A 15,972-nucleotide genomic window follows, 5' to 3' on the forward strand; every position below is an offset into this window, starting at 1 on the left:
GAGGTGCAAGAGAAGCAGCGTGGATTTATGGAAAGAGCCCAGGCCTGAGTTCTAATCCTGGCTCTGCCACTTGTCAACTGTGTGACCTTGGGCAAGTCATTTGACTTCTCTGTGCCTCAGTTCCTTCATCTGTAAAATGGGAATTAGGACTGTGAGCTCCATGTGGAACAGGGACTGTTTCCATCCAGATTATCTTGTATCTACCCCAGCTCTAGATAGTGTCTGGCACATAGCACTTAACGGAATAGTAAGCGCTTAACAGATACCATAAAAAAACCCCAAGATTTCCAAATCATTTTATTTTCTGCCCGCAATAGCTTTGAACCTGAGGTACATGGTGGTAGATGAGGCTTTGGCATCAAATCCAGTTTGGGTTGTAAGTCCCATAATAGCCCTGGCAGGTAGCAAGGCCATCTCTGTGGATTCTAAACCAGTCTGTAAATGAGCGCCCGGACTTGTACTGCCCAAGCGCTTAGTACAGTGCTCTGCACACAGTAAGCGCTCAATAAATACGATTGAAAGAAAAGAAAGAAAGAAAAGAGGAGAAAAGATTGCAAAAGCGTCTTACAAGGCTCTAAGACACATTGCTCCATTCCTCTCTGAGCTCTCTGCTGCTTCAGAAATAACTGGAATTCCTTTCAAACCAAGCCAATATGGGCAACCCTGACTACCACGTAATTCATCTCGCTCTCCTGTTAGCACTTGGTTTTCATTCATTCATTCATTCATTCATTCATTCATTCATTCATTCATTCAATCGTATTTATTGAGCACTTACTGTGCAGAGCACTGGACTAAGCGCTTGGGAAGTACAAGTTGGCAACATATAGAGACAGTCCCCACCCAACAACGGGCTCACAGTCTAGAAGGGTGAGACAAACAAAACAAAACATGTGGTCAGGTATCAAGTCATCAGAATAAATAGAAGTAAAGCTAGGTGCACATCATTGACAAAATAGAATAGTAAATATGTACAAGTAAAACAAATAGAGTAATAAATCTCTACAAACATATATATAGGTGCTGTGGGGAGGGGAAAGAGGTAGGGCGGGGTGATGGGGAGGAGGAGAGGAAAAAGGGGGCTCAGTCTGGGAAGGCCTCCTGGAGGAGGTGAGCTCTCAGTAGGGCTTTGAAGAGAGGAAGAGAGCTAGCTTGGTGGATGTGTGGAGGAAGGGCATTCCAGGCCAGGGGGAGGACGTGGGGTCAACGGCGGGACAGGTGAGAACGAGGCACAGTGAGGCGGTTAGCCACAGATGAGCGGAGGGTGCGGGCTGGGCTGTAGAAGGAGAGAAGGGAAGTGAGGTAGGAGGGGGAAAGGTGATGGACAGCCTTGAAGCCGAAAGTGAGGAGTTTTTGCTTGATGCGTAGGTTGACTGGTAGCCACTGGTTTTTTTCTTTCCTTCCAAAGGACAGGTGGGAATGCTCTAGAAAACATCTTCTGGCCTGGACTTTGATTGTCAAAAGGTTTGAGATGCTAGCTTTCACCAGGGAGGTAGTGTGGCCTTGTGCGAAGAGTGAAGAATCAAGAGGCCCTTGTTCTAATCCCAGCTCTGCCACTGGCCTGGGTGTGATCTTGGGCAAGACACTTAACCTCTCTGGGCCTCATCTTCCACAACTGTAATGTGGAGGTAACGATAACCTCCTCTCTCTTTCTCTTAGATTGTGAGTCCCGTAAGTGACTGGAACTATATTCAATATAATGATCCTGCATCTACCCCAGTCGGTGCTTAACACATAAAAATAATTTAATAAATGTTCTCATCATCATCCCCATCATTGTTCTTTCGTTCAACTGTATTGAGGGCTCACAGAGTGCAAAGCAGTGTACTAAGCACTTGGAACAGTACAATACATTAATAGACACATTCCCTGTCCACAGCAAGCTTAGTCTAGAGGGGGAGAGAAATATTAATATAACTATAAGTTAATATAATATAATATAAATACAGATATGTACATAAGTTGTGTGGGGCTGGAAGAATGGATGAATAAAGGGAGCAAGTCAGGGACCGGTAGAAAGGAGTGGGAGAAGAGGAAATGAAGGCGTAGATGGGGAAGGCATCTTGGAGGCCTCTGGTTATCATCATCAACCAGGGAAATTTCTCTTCATTACCCCAGCAGTAAAGGAAACCCTGTGAGATCACCAAGTCACTGTCCAGTTTTCCGTTCGGATGGTCTAATCGTATTGACAGTCGGCTTGGTCTGCGATGGGTTCATTCATTCATTCATTCAGTTGTATTAATTGAGTGCTTACTCTGTGCAGAGCACTGTACTAAGCACTTGAGAAGTACAAGTTGGCAACATATAGAGATGGTCCCTACCCAACAACGGGCTCACAGTCTAGAAGGGGGAGACAGACAACAAAACAAAACATGTGGACAAGTGTTAAGCCATCAGAATAAATAGAAGTAAAGCTAGATGCACGTCATTAAGAAAATAAATAGAATAGTAAATATGTACAAGAGTAATAAATCTGTACAAACATATATACAGGTGCTGTGGGGAGGGGAAGGACGGGGGATAGAACAAGTGCTTGGATTAACATGGTAGCAGTTTGAATGGAGGGGAAAGGGCAGTCTTTAGCAACGTTGTGAAGAAGGAACCTACAGAATCTGGTGACAGATTGGGTGGCATGAGAGAGAAGGGTCAAAGACAATAGTAAGGTTATTGGTTTGTGACATTGGGAGGATAGTGGCATTGTCTATAGTGATTGAAAGACAGGAAGAGGGCAGAGTTTGGGTGGAACTATGAGTTCAGTTCCCTCCCAGGGCTAGCTCTCACAATATTCCTGGCCAAAGAGGAGGCTGCTGGGAGGGAGGAGACCCCTGGCTTCATCTTACTTGACTCTCTTCCAGGCCCAATTTACTTGAGGTAAATTGGTGGGAAAATTATTATTCCATAATATAGAATCTAAGCCTTAGAGAGCTGTTTGTACCTCCCTTGTACGAGTTCTGATATGATAGGGCACTTCTAATAATAATAATAATGGTATGTGTTAAGCATTACTATGTGCCGAGCACTGTTCTAAGTGCTGGGGTAGATACAAGTTACTCAGGTTGGACACAGCCCCTGTCCCATGGGGGGCTCACAGTCTTAATCCCCATTTTACAGATGAGGTAACTGAGTCCCAGAGAAGTGAAGTGACTTACCCAAGCTCACACCGCAGACAAGTGGTTGAGCCAGGATTAGAACACACATCCTTTGACTCCCAAGCCTGTGCTCTTGTCACTAGGCGGTGCATTTACTTGCTTCATGTTGGATGCTGTTTGGGCCAGGGCTGCAAAGAGCCAGCGGTTCCCTGCAGTCTGTAATTGCTGTAGTGACCGGTAATTGAGTTGGCCATCAAACCCCACAGGTGAGCCTCAGGCCTGAAAAAGACATCACGATCATGCACCCACACAAAGGAAGTGATCAGCTTGGCCTGATGGAAAGAGCACAAACCTGGGAGTCAGAGGACCTGGGTTCTAATTCCGACTGTACCACTTTTCTGCTGTGGAACCTTGGAAAAATCACTTAATTTATGTATTCCTCAATTTTCTCATCTGTAAAATGGGGATTAAGACCGTGAGCCTCATGTGGGACAGGGACTGTGTCCAACCTGATCAGCTTGTATCTACCCCAGCACTTAGTATAGTGCTTGACCCAGAGTAAGCGCTTAACAAATTCCATAATAATAATCATCATCAGAGTGATGGTGGTTTGTGGAACACTATTCCCACTCTCTCACCCCTGCCTACTGGTTCCTGCAAGGGGCCCGGAGAGCAACGAATGGGTAGGCTTGTGAGCGCGTGGTAGGGGGCATGCAGTACATTGTCAGGGGCTATGACAAAGCAACAGGGTCAGGAAGCATTCCTCACCAGCTAGGCTAGCCAGCCTTTTTCCGGATTCTTGCCGGGACTGTCCTCCTCACCGAGATGCCTAGGTGGTTCTTTAGTGAGACGCCTTGACTGCTGAAGGCCCAGCCCCGGCAGGCTAAGTTTCCCCTCTCCTCAAGAACCTCCAGTGGTCACCCATCCACCTCTGCATCAGACAGAAACTACTCACGATGGCTTTAAAGTACTCAGTCACCTTGCTCCCTCCTACCTCTCCTCGATACTCTCCTTCTACAACCCAGCCTGCACATTTTGCTCCTCTAATGCTAATTTTCTCCCTGTGTTTCGATTTTGTCTATCTGGCCACTGACCCTTCACCCACATCCTGCCTCCGGCCTAGAACAACCTTCCTCCTCTCAGTACAGTGCTCTGCACACAGTAAGCGCTCAATAAATACGATTGAATGAATCTTATAGATGATCATCCTCCCCACCTTCAAAGGCTTACTGAAGGCACATCTCCTCCAAGAGGCCTTCCCTGACTAAGCCCCTCTTTCCTCTTCTCCCAATGCCTTCTGCGTCACCCTGACTCGCTCCCTTTATTCCTCCTCCCTCCCAGTCCCACAGCACTTAGGTACGTATCTTTAATTTATTTATTTATATTAATGTGTGTCTCTCCCTCTAGACTGTAGGTTTGCTGTGGGCAGGGAATGAGTCTGTTATATTGTAGTGTACTTTCCCAAGTGCTTGGTACAGTGCACTGCACAGAGTAAGTTCTTAATGAATACAATTGACTGACTACTTCAGGCTATTCCAGTCCCCCGCCCTCCATGGCCACAGTGAGGTGTTGGTTGAACTTGGGAGTGGAAAGATGGGGGGGTTCCAGATATAGAAGCAGCACAGCATAGTGAATAAAGCACGGACGTGGGAGTTAGAAGGTCATGGGTTCTAATCCCAGCTCTGCCACTTGTCTGCTGTGGGACCTTGACCAGCTACTTCACTTCTCTGTGCCTCAGTTACCTCATCTGTAAAATGGGGATTGAGACTGTGAGCCCCACCTGGGACAGGGACTGTGTCCAACTCGATTTGCTTGTAAACACCCCAAAGCTTAGCACAGTGCCTGGCACATAGTAAGCACTTAGATAGACCAAAATTATCATTATTACAGCCCTGTCAATAGAGCAACCAGTCCCCTCATGGCGGGGAGCCCCTTTTAGGGGAATCATGCACAGGAAGTAGCATGGCCTAGTGGAAAGTGCCTGGGCCTGGTCATGGGAGGACCTGGTTCTTATCCCAACTCCACCAATTGTCAGCTGTGTGACTTTGGGCAAGTCACTTCACTTCTCTGTGCCTCAGTTACCTCATCTGGAAAATGGGGATTAAGACTGTGAGCCCCATGTGGGACAACCTTATCACCTTATAACCTCCCCAGCGCTTAGAACAGTGCTTTGCACATAGTAAGCGCTTAATAAATGCCATCATCATCAGCATTATTATTATTCTCTGAGCCTCAGTTTCCTCATCTGTAAAATGGGGATTAAATCCTACTCCCACCTACTTAGACTGTGAGCCCATGTGGGGTGGGGACAAAGCCCATCCTGATTTCCTTGTTTCTGCCCCAGCACTTAGTACAGCCCTTGGCACAAAGTAAGCACTTAACAAGTCCCATTTAAAAATTTTACTGTGCTTACTCCAAGGCCTTCACTGACTAAGTACCCCCCCTGCCCCATTTCTTCTTCTCCCACTCTCTTCTGCATTGCCCTGACTTGCTTTCTCTGTTCTTCCCCCTTCCCAGCCCCACAGCACTTATGTACATAACTGTCATTTATTTAGTTGTATTGATGTCTGTCTCCCCCGCTCTAGACTGTAAGCTCATTGTGGGCAGGGAATGTGTCAGTAAGAGCTCAATAAATATGATTGAATGACCATGGGACAGTCCAGTATAATGGAAGATGATCAATAATATTTATTGAATGCCTGCTGTGTAGGGAGCATTGTACTAAGTGCTTAGGAGAGTACAGTACTGTAGAATTAGTAAGAGTTTACAGTCTAAGATAGAAACAAGTAATAAAATCAATTACAGATAGGGGAAGGGGCAGGATAGAGTGATGTGTACCTAAGTACATATCCTCCTGCAGGCCATTAGCTCCTTCTGGGCAGGAACTGTGTCTACCAATTCTGCTGTACGGTACCTTCTCAAGAGCTTAGTACTGCACTCTGCACACAGTAAATACTACTGATTGATGTAAGTGCTTTGGGGATGGGGGTGGAATGAGGATCCAAACACTTAACGGGCACAGAGTGAAGAGCATAGGTTTCTCAAATGAGGGAGAGAAGGGGGTAGAGAAAAGAGAGGTTGATCAGGGAAGGCTTCTTGCAGGAGCTTTGATTTTCGTAGGAGCTTTGAAGGTGGGGAGAGTGGTGGTCTGTCAAAAATGAACGGGGGAGGATTTCCAGGACAAAGGGAGGACATAGGCGAGCAACCTATGATGAATATCCCACTTCGGATTTTCAGTTTTTGGAGGTCTTGGACAGCCACAAAACCTGTAAGTCACTGCTTTTTCTGGTTCTTCTGCTTATTTGTAAATTAACTAGCACACCAGCCCGAATTGAAGATTTCACCTGCCTTACGCATACATCCGATGGCTTTCCTAGTGTATAGCTTGCTGTTGGGTAGGGACCGTCTCTATATGTTGCCAACTTGTACTTCCCAAGCGCTTAGTACAGTGCTCTGCACACAGTAAGTGCTCAATAAATACGATTGAATGAATGAAAGGGTTCATTTCTTCTTCTTTCAGGCACTCACTTCCAGAAGATGCAGGAAAGTATTTTGACAAAGATACCAGAGTGCTGGAAGCACCAATGACAATATCAGTTGCTGATCAGGTCTGTGACACTGCAAAGCAATGTAGCTTAAATAATAATTATGGTATTTATTAAGCTCTTACTCTCAGCTGAACAGTAGCATAGATATCAATAATCACATACAGTGCCTTTCCCACCCAGGGCTGAGTCAGAGGAAGGAAGTCTCATCCCTGTTTTACAGATGAAGAAACTGACATTGTAACTAATCAACCCATCAGTAGTGTTTATTGAGCACTTACTGTGTGCACAGCAATAAGAATGATAATTGTGGTACTTATTAAATACTTGCCTGGAACTCCACCCACACCCACCTTCCACCCTAAGTCTGTCGGACCACAGCCCTCCACATTTAAAGTCTCCCCTGGTCGTGTTTTTTATGGTATTTGTACTTGTACTTGTATTTTTTCTAAGTGCTGGAATAGGTATAAGTTAATTACACTGTTCCCCCTTTCTCTTAGAGAAACAGCATGGCCTAGTTGAAAGAGCAAAGGCCTAGTCTGTAGCGGGGGTCACCCAGCCGGGCCCAGTAGCCCCCTACCTACAACCTGAGGGTGGAAATTATTTCTCTTATTTCTATTATTATAATTTCCATTATTTTTTTTTTTTATTATTTCTGCTTATAGAGAAGCAGCATGGCCCAGTGGAAAGAGCCCGGGCTTTGGAGTCAGAGGTCATGGGTTCAAACCCCCCTTCCCCCGCCTTACCTCCTTCCCCTCCCCACAGCACCTGTATATATGTTTGTACATATTTATTACTCTATTTATTTTACTTGTACATATTTATTCTATTTATTTTATTTTGTTAATATAATAATAATAATAATGGCATTTGTTAAGCACTTACTATGTGCAAAGCACTGCTCTAAGCGCTGGGCACTGTTCTAAGAGCTGGGATATGTTTTGTTTTGTTGCCTGTCTCCCCCTTCTAGACTCTGAGCCTGCTGTTGGGTAGGGACCGTGTCTTTATATTACCAACTTGTACTTCCCAAGTGCTTATTACAGTGCTCTGCACACAGTAAGCGCTCAATAAATACGAATGAATGAATGAACGGGAGTCAGAGAACCTGGGTTCTAGTCCCAACTCTGCCACTTGTCTGCTGGGTGACTTTGGGCAAGTCAGTTAACGTCTCTGAACCTCAGTTTCCTCAACTGTACAAATGGGAATTAAATCCCACTCCTTCATACCTAGACTGTGAGCCCTGTGTGGGACAGGGACAGTGTCCAGCCTGATTGCAGTCCCTGTCTAATTGTTTTGTTTTGTTGTCTGTCTCCCCCTTCTAGACTGTGAGCCCATTGTTGGGTAGGGACCGTCTCTATATGTTGTACTTCCCAAGCACTTAATACAGTGCTCTGCACACAATAAGTGCTCAATAAATACAATTGATTGATTGATATGTATCTATCCCAGCACTTAGGACAGTGTTGGACACATACTAAGCACTTAAATGCCACGGTTATTGTCATTATTAGTACAGTGCTTTGCACTCAATAGGAGCTCAAGCGATACCCTGGATGGATTGAATGATTGATTGACTCCCCCAATCTCCCGCTTGCCTTTTAGATTAAGCCTGTGAACTTTATTGTCCATGCAATTGTCACAAGTTCTGATTTGGAACTCCATCCAGCAGTGGTGGATTTTGGATACTGCACTATCTATGAAGCTGTCCGAGCAAGAATCGCGCTAGTGAATAAAGCCATCCTGCCTCAAGAGTTTGGATTTGTTGGGATCCCTGAGGTATTTATTGAGATTTTTCTTTTTCCCCTTAATGTTTGGAGAGGATTACTACATCTCTCAGTTTGGGTGGGCGACCAGTTGACTCTAAATGTAAACAGTTATGATGATGTCTGAAGAATGAGAGCAGATCAGTGCTGCCCTGCAAAGGACCTGGGTGACCTGACCCCTCTATTTGCCTGATGGGTGACCATAGGTAGGCCATTTCACTTCTCTGGGCCTCAGTTTCCTCATCTGGAAAAAATGAGATTCGGTATCTGTTCTTCCTTCCACCTTAAACTGCAAGCCCCATTTGGGATGGATTGTGTCTGATCTGATTATCTTGTTTCTCTCAGTGTTTAGTACAGTGCCTGCACAGAGTAAGTACTCTAGATAACTAGATACCATAATTATTATTGTCATTATCATTATTATGAGTATTGTTATTACCAGTTAGGAAAAAGTTGATATACACCAGTTCTGTATTTTTTCATTCATAAAATTTGGCTAATAATAATAATGTGGTATTTTTAAACTCTTACTACATGCCAAGTCGTGTACTAAGGACTGGGGAAGAGATAAATTATGCATTCAGTGCTCTGCACACAGTAAGTGCTCAATAAATACGATTGAATGAATGAATGAATGAATAAATTAATTGAGTTGGACACAGTCCCTGTCCCACTTGGGTCTCAGTGTAATGGGGAGGGAGAAACTCATTGCCAGTCATTGACTTTAAAGCAGTCAGTCAGGTCGCCCCTCCTACCTCACCTCACTGATCTCCTAATACAGTTCTGTCCACACACTCCGCTCGTCTAGAGCCAGCTTACTCACTGGGCCCCCATCTCGTCTATCTCTCCGCCGACCCCTTTCGCACGTCTTCCCCCTAGCCTGGAACTCCCTCCCCCTCCATATTCTCTACACCACCACTCTCCCCATCTTCAAAGCATTATTAAGTCACATCTCCTCCAAGAGGCCTTCCCTGATTAAGCCCTCTTTTCCCCTGCTCTCTCTCTTCTGTGTCATCTGTGCATTTGGATCTGTGACCTTTGGGCATTTGATATTTGCCCTACCCTCAACACCAGAGCACTTATGGACATATCTTTAAATTATATATTTAAAATGACTCATTTATATCAATGTCTGTCTCCCCCTCCAGATGGTAAGCTTGTTGTGGGCAGGGAATAGGTTGGCCAACTCTGTTGTAGTGTTCTCTCCCAAGTGCTTAGTACAGTGCCCTGCACATAGTAAGCACCATTAAATACCATTGATTGATTGAGGGAGAACAGGTATTGAATCCCCACTTCACAGACGAGGAAACTGTTAGAGAAAAGTCAAATGACTTGCCCAAGATCACACAGCAGCCAGGTGACGGAGTTAGGATTAAAACCCACGTCCTCTGATGCCTAGGCCTGTGCTGTTCCCACTAGGCTATGCTGCTTCACTAGAACACAATGGAAGAATTAGGAAACCTTTTTTTAATGGTATTTGTTCTGCGCTTACTATGTGGGAAGCAATGTACTCAGCACTTTCTTCCCACAGCACAAGTCTGTTCCAATTGAACAGAGTTCGCAAAGTGGGACATTCATTCATTCATTCAATCGTATTTATTGAGTGCTTATTGTGTGCAGAGCACTGTACTAAATGCTTGGGAAGTACAAGTTGGCAACATATAGAGACGGTCCCTACCCAACAACGGGCTAACAGTCTAGAAGGGGGAGACAGACAATAAAACAAAGCATGGGGACAGGTGTCAAGTTATCAGAACAAATGGAATTAAAGCTAAATGCACAGCATTAACAAAATAAATAGAATAGTAAATATGTACAAGTAAAATAAATAGAGTAATAAATCTGTACAAACATATATACAGGTGCTGTGGGGAGGGGAAGGAGGTAGGGTGGGGGGTGTTGGGGAGGAGGAGAGGAAAAAGGGGGCTCAGTCTGGGGACAGGTAGATTTGATGGAGGAAGAAGCTGTTATATACAAGTGGGTGGAGCCAGTCAAGGTGGTTGTATTGTAATATTGTATTGTGCTCTCCCAAGCACTTAGTACAGTGCTGTGCACATAGTAAGCACTCAGTAAATACAATTGACTGACTGAAGGCATGAGGCTTCCCTGCCTTCCAGCTATGCCTTAGCCTTACAAAACTGTGCCACACAATACTTGAAGTTTCTTTTGTGTGTTTGTGCGGTCAAGGATGTAAGGGATACAGGACAAAGGCATTTGTGATGGCAACATTCAGTCATGATGGTATTTTTGAACAACCTACTGCCAACCTGTTCATTCTTTCATTTATTCAGTCATACTTATTGAGCACTTACCGGGTTTAGAGGACTGCACTAAGCGCTTGGAAGAGTAAAATACCATAGTAAACAGACACATTCCTTGCCCACAATGAGCTTACAGTCTAGAGGTGGGGAAACAAACATCAATACAAATAAATTAATTACAGATATGTACATAAATGCTGAGGAGTTTGGTCCCTGGAATGTGATTTCTCCATAATACAAGGTTCTTCAAGACCATAATTTTGTGTTCTAGGACAAACCCCTACCCATGTTTGACTTTGAAGGTGCCTTCAGTGGCTTTCCCCTTCAGGAGGATAAAATCAAGATGAGGATCAAAAGCATAGTTCACCGACCTTGTTGTAGCTACCATTTTTGTTCAAGCTGTTTCAGGGAGCCTTAACTGCCTGGCTCAAATGATCCTGAAGACTCCAAAACAAAGTTTTAGTAAAACTAGTGGAGGAGGCCCTGCCTTTCTGAACGGAGAAGTCAAATTGTTCCATTTACCCAGAAAGAGGTCCTTGCTAAAGGAAGACCGAAATTCATGGAAGCTGGGATGCGCGAGAACCAGTTCTGGAAACGCTCCACAACACTATGACCCTGAACAAGTGCTTGTTGCATTTCTGTGTATACATTTTCTATTGTTTTCGTGGGGGCACGATAAGTGAGTAATGCTTCTTATTTTGTTTCTTTCTAAAAAGCATCTCACTGTAAATGTCATGGACAAGGCCAACCCACACAGATGGCAATGAGGGAGTGGATTTTCCACCCAGCCTCCTTTCCTGGCAAAGGGAAGGCCTCAGAGGTGCGGTGGTTGGGGTTTTGCCGCTGAGCCTCTTCACTGCTTCCAAACTGACCTTCTGTCTGAACTTTGCCCTCATCTTACCCTCTTCTAGCTCCTCACTCACACTGTAATCCCAGCCTGGAACTCCACCCCAACCCATCCCCAACCTAGATAAGCAGCATGGCATAGTGGTTAGAGCACAGGCCTGGGGATCAGAAGGTCATGGGTTCTAATCCCAAATCTGCTACTTGTCTGCTGTGGGACCTTGAGCAAATCACTTTGCTGCTTTGTGCCTCAGTTACCTCATCTTTAAAGTGGGGATTGAGGGACTATGTCCAACCCGATTTTCTTGTATCCACCCCAGCACTTAATACAGTGCCTGGCACACAGTAAGTGCTTAACAAAGTGCTTAGCAAATACCACAGTTGTTGTTATTATTATTGTTATTATTAAATCTGCCAGACCACAGACCTCCCCATTTTAAGGCTCATCTTTAAAGTGGGGATTGAGGGACTATGTCCAACCCGATTTTCTTGTATCCACCCCAGCACTTAATACAGTGCCTGGCACACAGTAAGTGCTTAACAAAGTGCTTAGCAAATACCACAGTTGTTGTTATTATTATTGTTATTATTAAATCTGCCAGACCACAGACCTCCCCATTTTAAGGCTCCTAACAACCCCCCAGGGTTCTAATCCTGACTCTGCCAGAAAGCCCTAATGGCCCAAGCCTGCTTATCATCTCTTTTCGCAGGCTTCCCCACTTGTGTCATTTCTCTGGCTGAGGAAGATGGTCAGGGACCAGGCAGCTTTCCGGCCCAAAACTTTCTGAAACTGAGTAAATGGCCATCTAGATCGTAAGCTCATTGTGGACAGGGAATGTTTCTACTTAGGTTTTTTGTCCTGTGCACTCCCCAGTGCTTAGTACAGTGCTCTGCATAGAGCACCATTTTTTTAATGGTTTTTGCTAATTACGTATTATGTGCCAGGCACTGAACTAAGTGCTAGGTTAGGAACAAGCTAATCAGGGTGGACATGGGGCTCACAGCCTTAATCCCCATTATACAGATGAGGGAATGGAGGCACAGAGGAGTTAAGTGGTTTGCCCGAGGTCACATAGCAGGCAAGTGGTGGAGCTAGGATTAGAACCCAAGTCCTTCTAATTTCCAGATCTGTGCACTATCCACTAGGCCACACTACTGCTTCCATTGATTGATTAAGAAGCAAACAAGTAAACCGCAGTACAGACCGCCTGGAAACTTACTGAGGCGGGTTTTCCCGGCATACCTGCTTTCTGCTGGGAGCCACTTTTCCACTGGACCGCTGAGGCAGGAACACGGGTGGAAAGAACATGGTTGGAGGGTCAGAAGGCCCGGGTTCTAGTCCCAGATCTGCCTTTAGCCTGATTAGGGACTTTGAGCAAGACACTTACCCTTCAAGCCTCAGTTTCCTCTTCTGTAAAATGGGGATAATAATCCTTGCCTCCCCAAGCCTCTCAGAGCTGCTGTGAGGTTGGACTGAAACGAGTATTGTGCCAATGCTTAGGAAAGACAGGGGTGTTCTCATATTCAAGTGGCATGAACTCTTGCAGGTCATCAGGGCTTTTAGACTGTGAGCCCACTGTTGGGTAGGGACTGTCTCTATATGTTGCCAATTTGTACTTCCCAAGCACTTAGTACAGTGCTCTGCACACAGTAAGTGCTCAATAAATACGATTGATGATGATGATGATCAGGGTGCAGCTAGAAAGCCTCCAATTTGGGGGCTTCAAGGGCTCCCCCTGGCCTGAAAGCCCAGTTGCCCAAAGAGCCTCCCCTGCACTGGGAAGGAGATGTTATGTAACGGGGCTGGGTCAGAGCATCTTCAGACCCACATAGTCAACTGGCATAGTAGATAGAGCAGGGCCCTGGGAGTCAGAAGGTCATGAGTTCCAATCCAATCTCCGCCACTTGTCTTCTGTGTCACCTTGAGCAAGTCACTGCACTTCCCTGTGCCTCAGTCACCTCATCTACAAAATGGGGAATAAGACTGTGAGCCCTATGCACAGAGGGATAGTAACAAACCCGATTTGCTTGTATCCCCCACAGCACTTAGTACAGTGCCTGGCACATAGTAAGCACTTAACAAATACCATAATTATTATTATCATCTTTGCTGCCACCTCAGTTTCCTTTGTTCCTTTATATTTGAAAGGTGGTGGAATTCCAGCCCAATGATGGGTTTGGAACTCTCCTGCCCCTGGAAACCCTCCACCTCGATGTCATCTTCAAGCCCAACAAGGCCAAGGAATACAGCTTTGACCTGGTGTGCAAGTCCGAGATTAACAGGTGAGCCTGGCCCCGGCCACTGTGCTGAGTCCACGAAGGGGCAGCACGCCCCTGGGCTGCGATTCCAGGGTCCCTCTGTGCATTCTGGAGGGAAGGGCTGGACGGGACGAGGGAGAAAATCACTAGGAGCAACCATTCGTTTAGTGCTTCATCCCCTTGTGACTTTCTCATGCCACATTTTTAAAGTGTTTTGGGTTGGGAGAAACAGAAACTCCTTATCGGCATTTTGGCCCACAACGAACTCTCTGCTTCTTAGCTTACCTTGTTGATCTTCTGCTACAACCCAGCCTGCACATTTTGCTGCTCTAATGTCAACCTGTTCCTTGATTTCTTCTTTCCCGCCACCCACGCCTTGACCACCTTCTCCCTCTGTCCTGGAACTCCTTCCCTCTACATATAATAATAATAATTTTGGTATTTGTTAAGCACTTACTATGTGCAAAGCTCTGTTCTAAACACTGGGGGATACAAGATAATCAGATTGTCCCATGAGGGGCTCACAGTCTTAATCCGCATTTTACAGAGAAGTGAAGTGACTTGCCCAAAGTCACACAGCTGACAACTGGCAGAGTTGAGATTTGAACCCATGACCTCTGACTCCAAAGCCCAGGCTCTTTCCACTGAGCCACGCTGCTTCTGTACATATAACCTTGTGTCCACCCAAGTGCTTAGAACAGTTCCTACCACAGAGTAAGCACTTAACAAATACCATTATTATTATTATTATTATTATTATTATTATTATTATTATTATTATTATTATCCAAAAGTCCCCCACCACTCTCCCCACCTTCAACAACCTCTTAAAATCACAGTTCCTCCAAGAAGCCTTTCCTGATTATGCCCTGATTTCTCTTACTTGCCCTCCCCTTTACATCACCCACACCCTTGACTGTGTACCTCTTAAGCACTTTGATAGCCACCCCAGCTCCACCGCACTTATGTACATATCCTTATTTTCTACTATTTCCCCTCTCTGTATGTATTTTAATGTCTGTCTCCCCCTCTAGACTGTAAGCTCCTTGTGGGCAAGGAATTTATCTGCTAATTCTGTTGTATTATACCTACCTTAGTGGTTAGTAGAGTGCTCTGTATACAGTACGCACTCAATAAGTACCATTGATTGACTGTGAGAAACTGGTTGTTCCAGAGCAATTCCCTAAAAAGCAAGAAATAGAATCTTCCACCAGCAACTTAGAATTAACCTTTTTTTTAAATGGTATTTGTTAAGCCCTTACTTTATGTCAGGCCCTTTACTAAGCACTGGCGTAAATACAAGGTAATAAGGTTGGACACAGCCCATTTCCCACATGGGACTCACAGTCTTAATCTCCATTATATACAGGAGATAACTGAGGCACAGAGAAGTACAGAAACTTGCCCAAAGTCACAGAACAAAGACATGGCAGAGCCGGGAGTAGAACCCAGGTCCTTCTGACTTCTGGGCCTGTGTCCTATCCACTAGGCCACACTACTTCTCACTAGGCCCTGCTGCCTTGCTCCTGAGATGTCAGGACCAAAAAACAGAGCAAAGCGATTGAGTTTATGCAGTATCACTCACACTCTCTCATTCCTCCCACTGGTGATCCTGCTGGGACAGAGTGCGGTGAGTGAGTAGGCGTGCAGAGTCAGTCAGTTGGTTAATCCTATTTATTGAGTGCTTACTATGTGCAGAGCACTGGACTAAGCAGTTGGGAGAGTACAATATAACAAGAAACAGACACATCTCCTGCCCACAACAAGTTTACAGTCTAAATTGGGAGACAGACATTAATATAAATAAATTACAGATATGTACATAAGTGCCATGGGGCTGGGAGTGGGGATGGATAAAGGGGGCAAGTCAGGGCGATGAAGAAAGGAGTGGGAGATAATGAAAGGAGGGCTTAGACAGGGAAGCCCTCTGGGGGAAGATTCATTAGGCCTTCATTAAGGCTTTGAGGGAGGTGGGCGGGGGGGAAGGGGTAATAGTCAGATTTGAGAAGGGAGGGCGTTCCAGGCCAGAGACAGGACGTGGGTGAGAAGTTGGCATCGAGATAGGTGCAATCCAGGCACAGGAAGAAGGTTAGCGTTAGAGGAGCAAAGTGTGCCAGCTGGGTCGTAGTAAAAGAATAGGAGGGGGCAAGGTGATGGAGTGCTTTAAAGGAGGAGCAGCAGAGGAGCTGCAAAAAGTGGCCTCAGGCTAGCA

The 15,972-nt window shown here is 45.3% G+C and overlaps 1 protein-coding gene across 1 annotated transcript in view; it reads left to right on the forward strand.

Annotated features, from left to right (window-relative positions):
* The window catches only part of CFAP74 (cilia and flagella associated protein 74), a 120,326-nt gene that overhangs the window by 73,672 nt on the left and 30,682 nt on the right, over window positions 1-15,972 (forward strand). Inside the window, exons 22-24 of the mRNA XM_038746643.1 lie at window positions 6,610-6,697; window positions 8,237-8,410; window positions 13,651-13,784. Of these exons, the coding sequence (XP_038602571.1) occupies window positions 6,610-6,697; window positions 8,237-8,410; window positions 13,651-13,784 (396 nt within the window). The remainder of the gene's footprint in view (window positions 1-6,609; window positions 6,698-8,236; window positions 8,411-13,650; window positions 13,785-15,972) is intronic.

The sequence above is a fragment of the Tachyglossus aculeatus genome, chromosome 5 (assembly GCF_015852505.1).
Source record: "Tachyglossus aculeatus isolate mTacAcu1 chromosome 5, mTacAcu1.pri, whole genome shotgun sequence".
NCBI classification, from domain to species: Eukaryota; Metazoa; Chordata; class Mammalia; order Monotremata; family Tachyglossidae; genus Tachyglossus; species Tachyglossus aculeatus.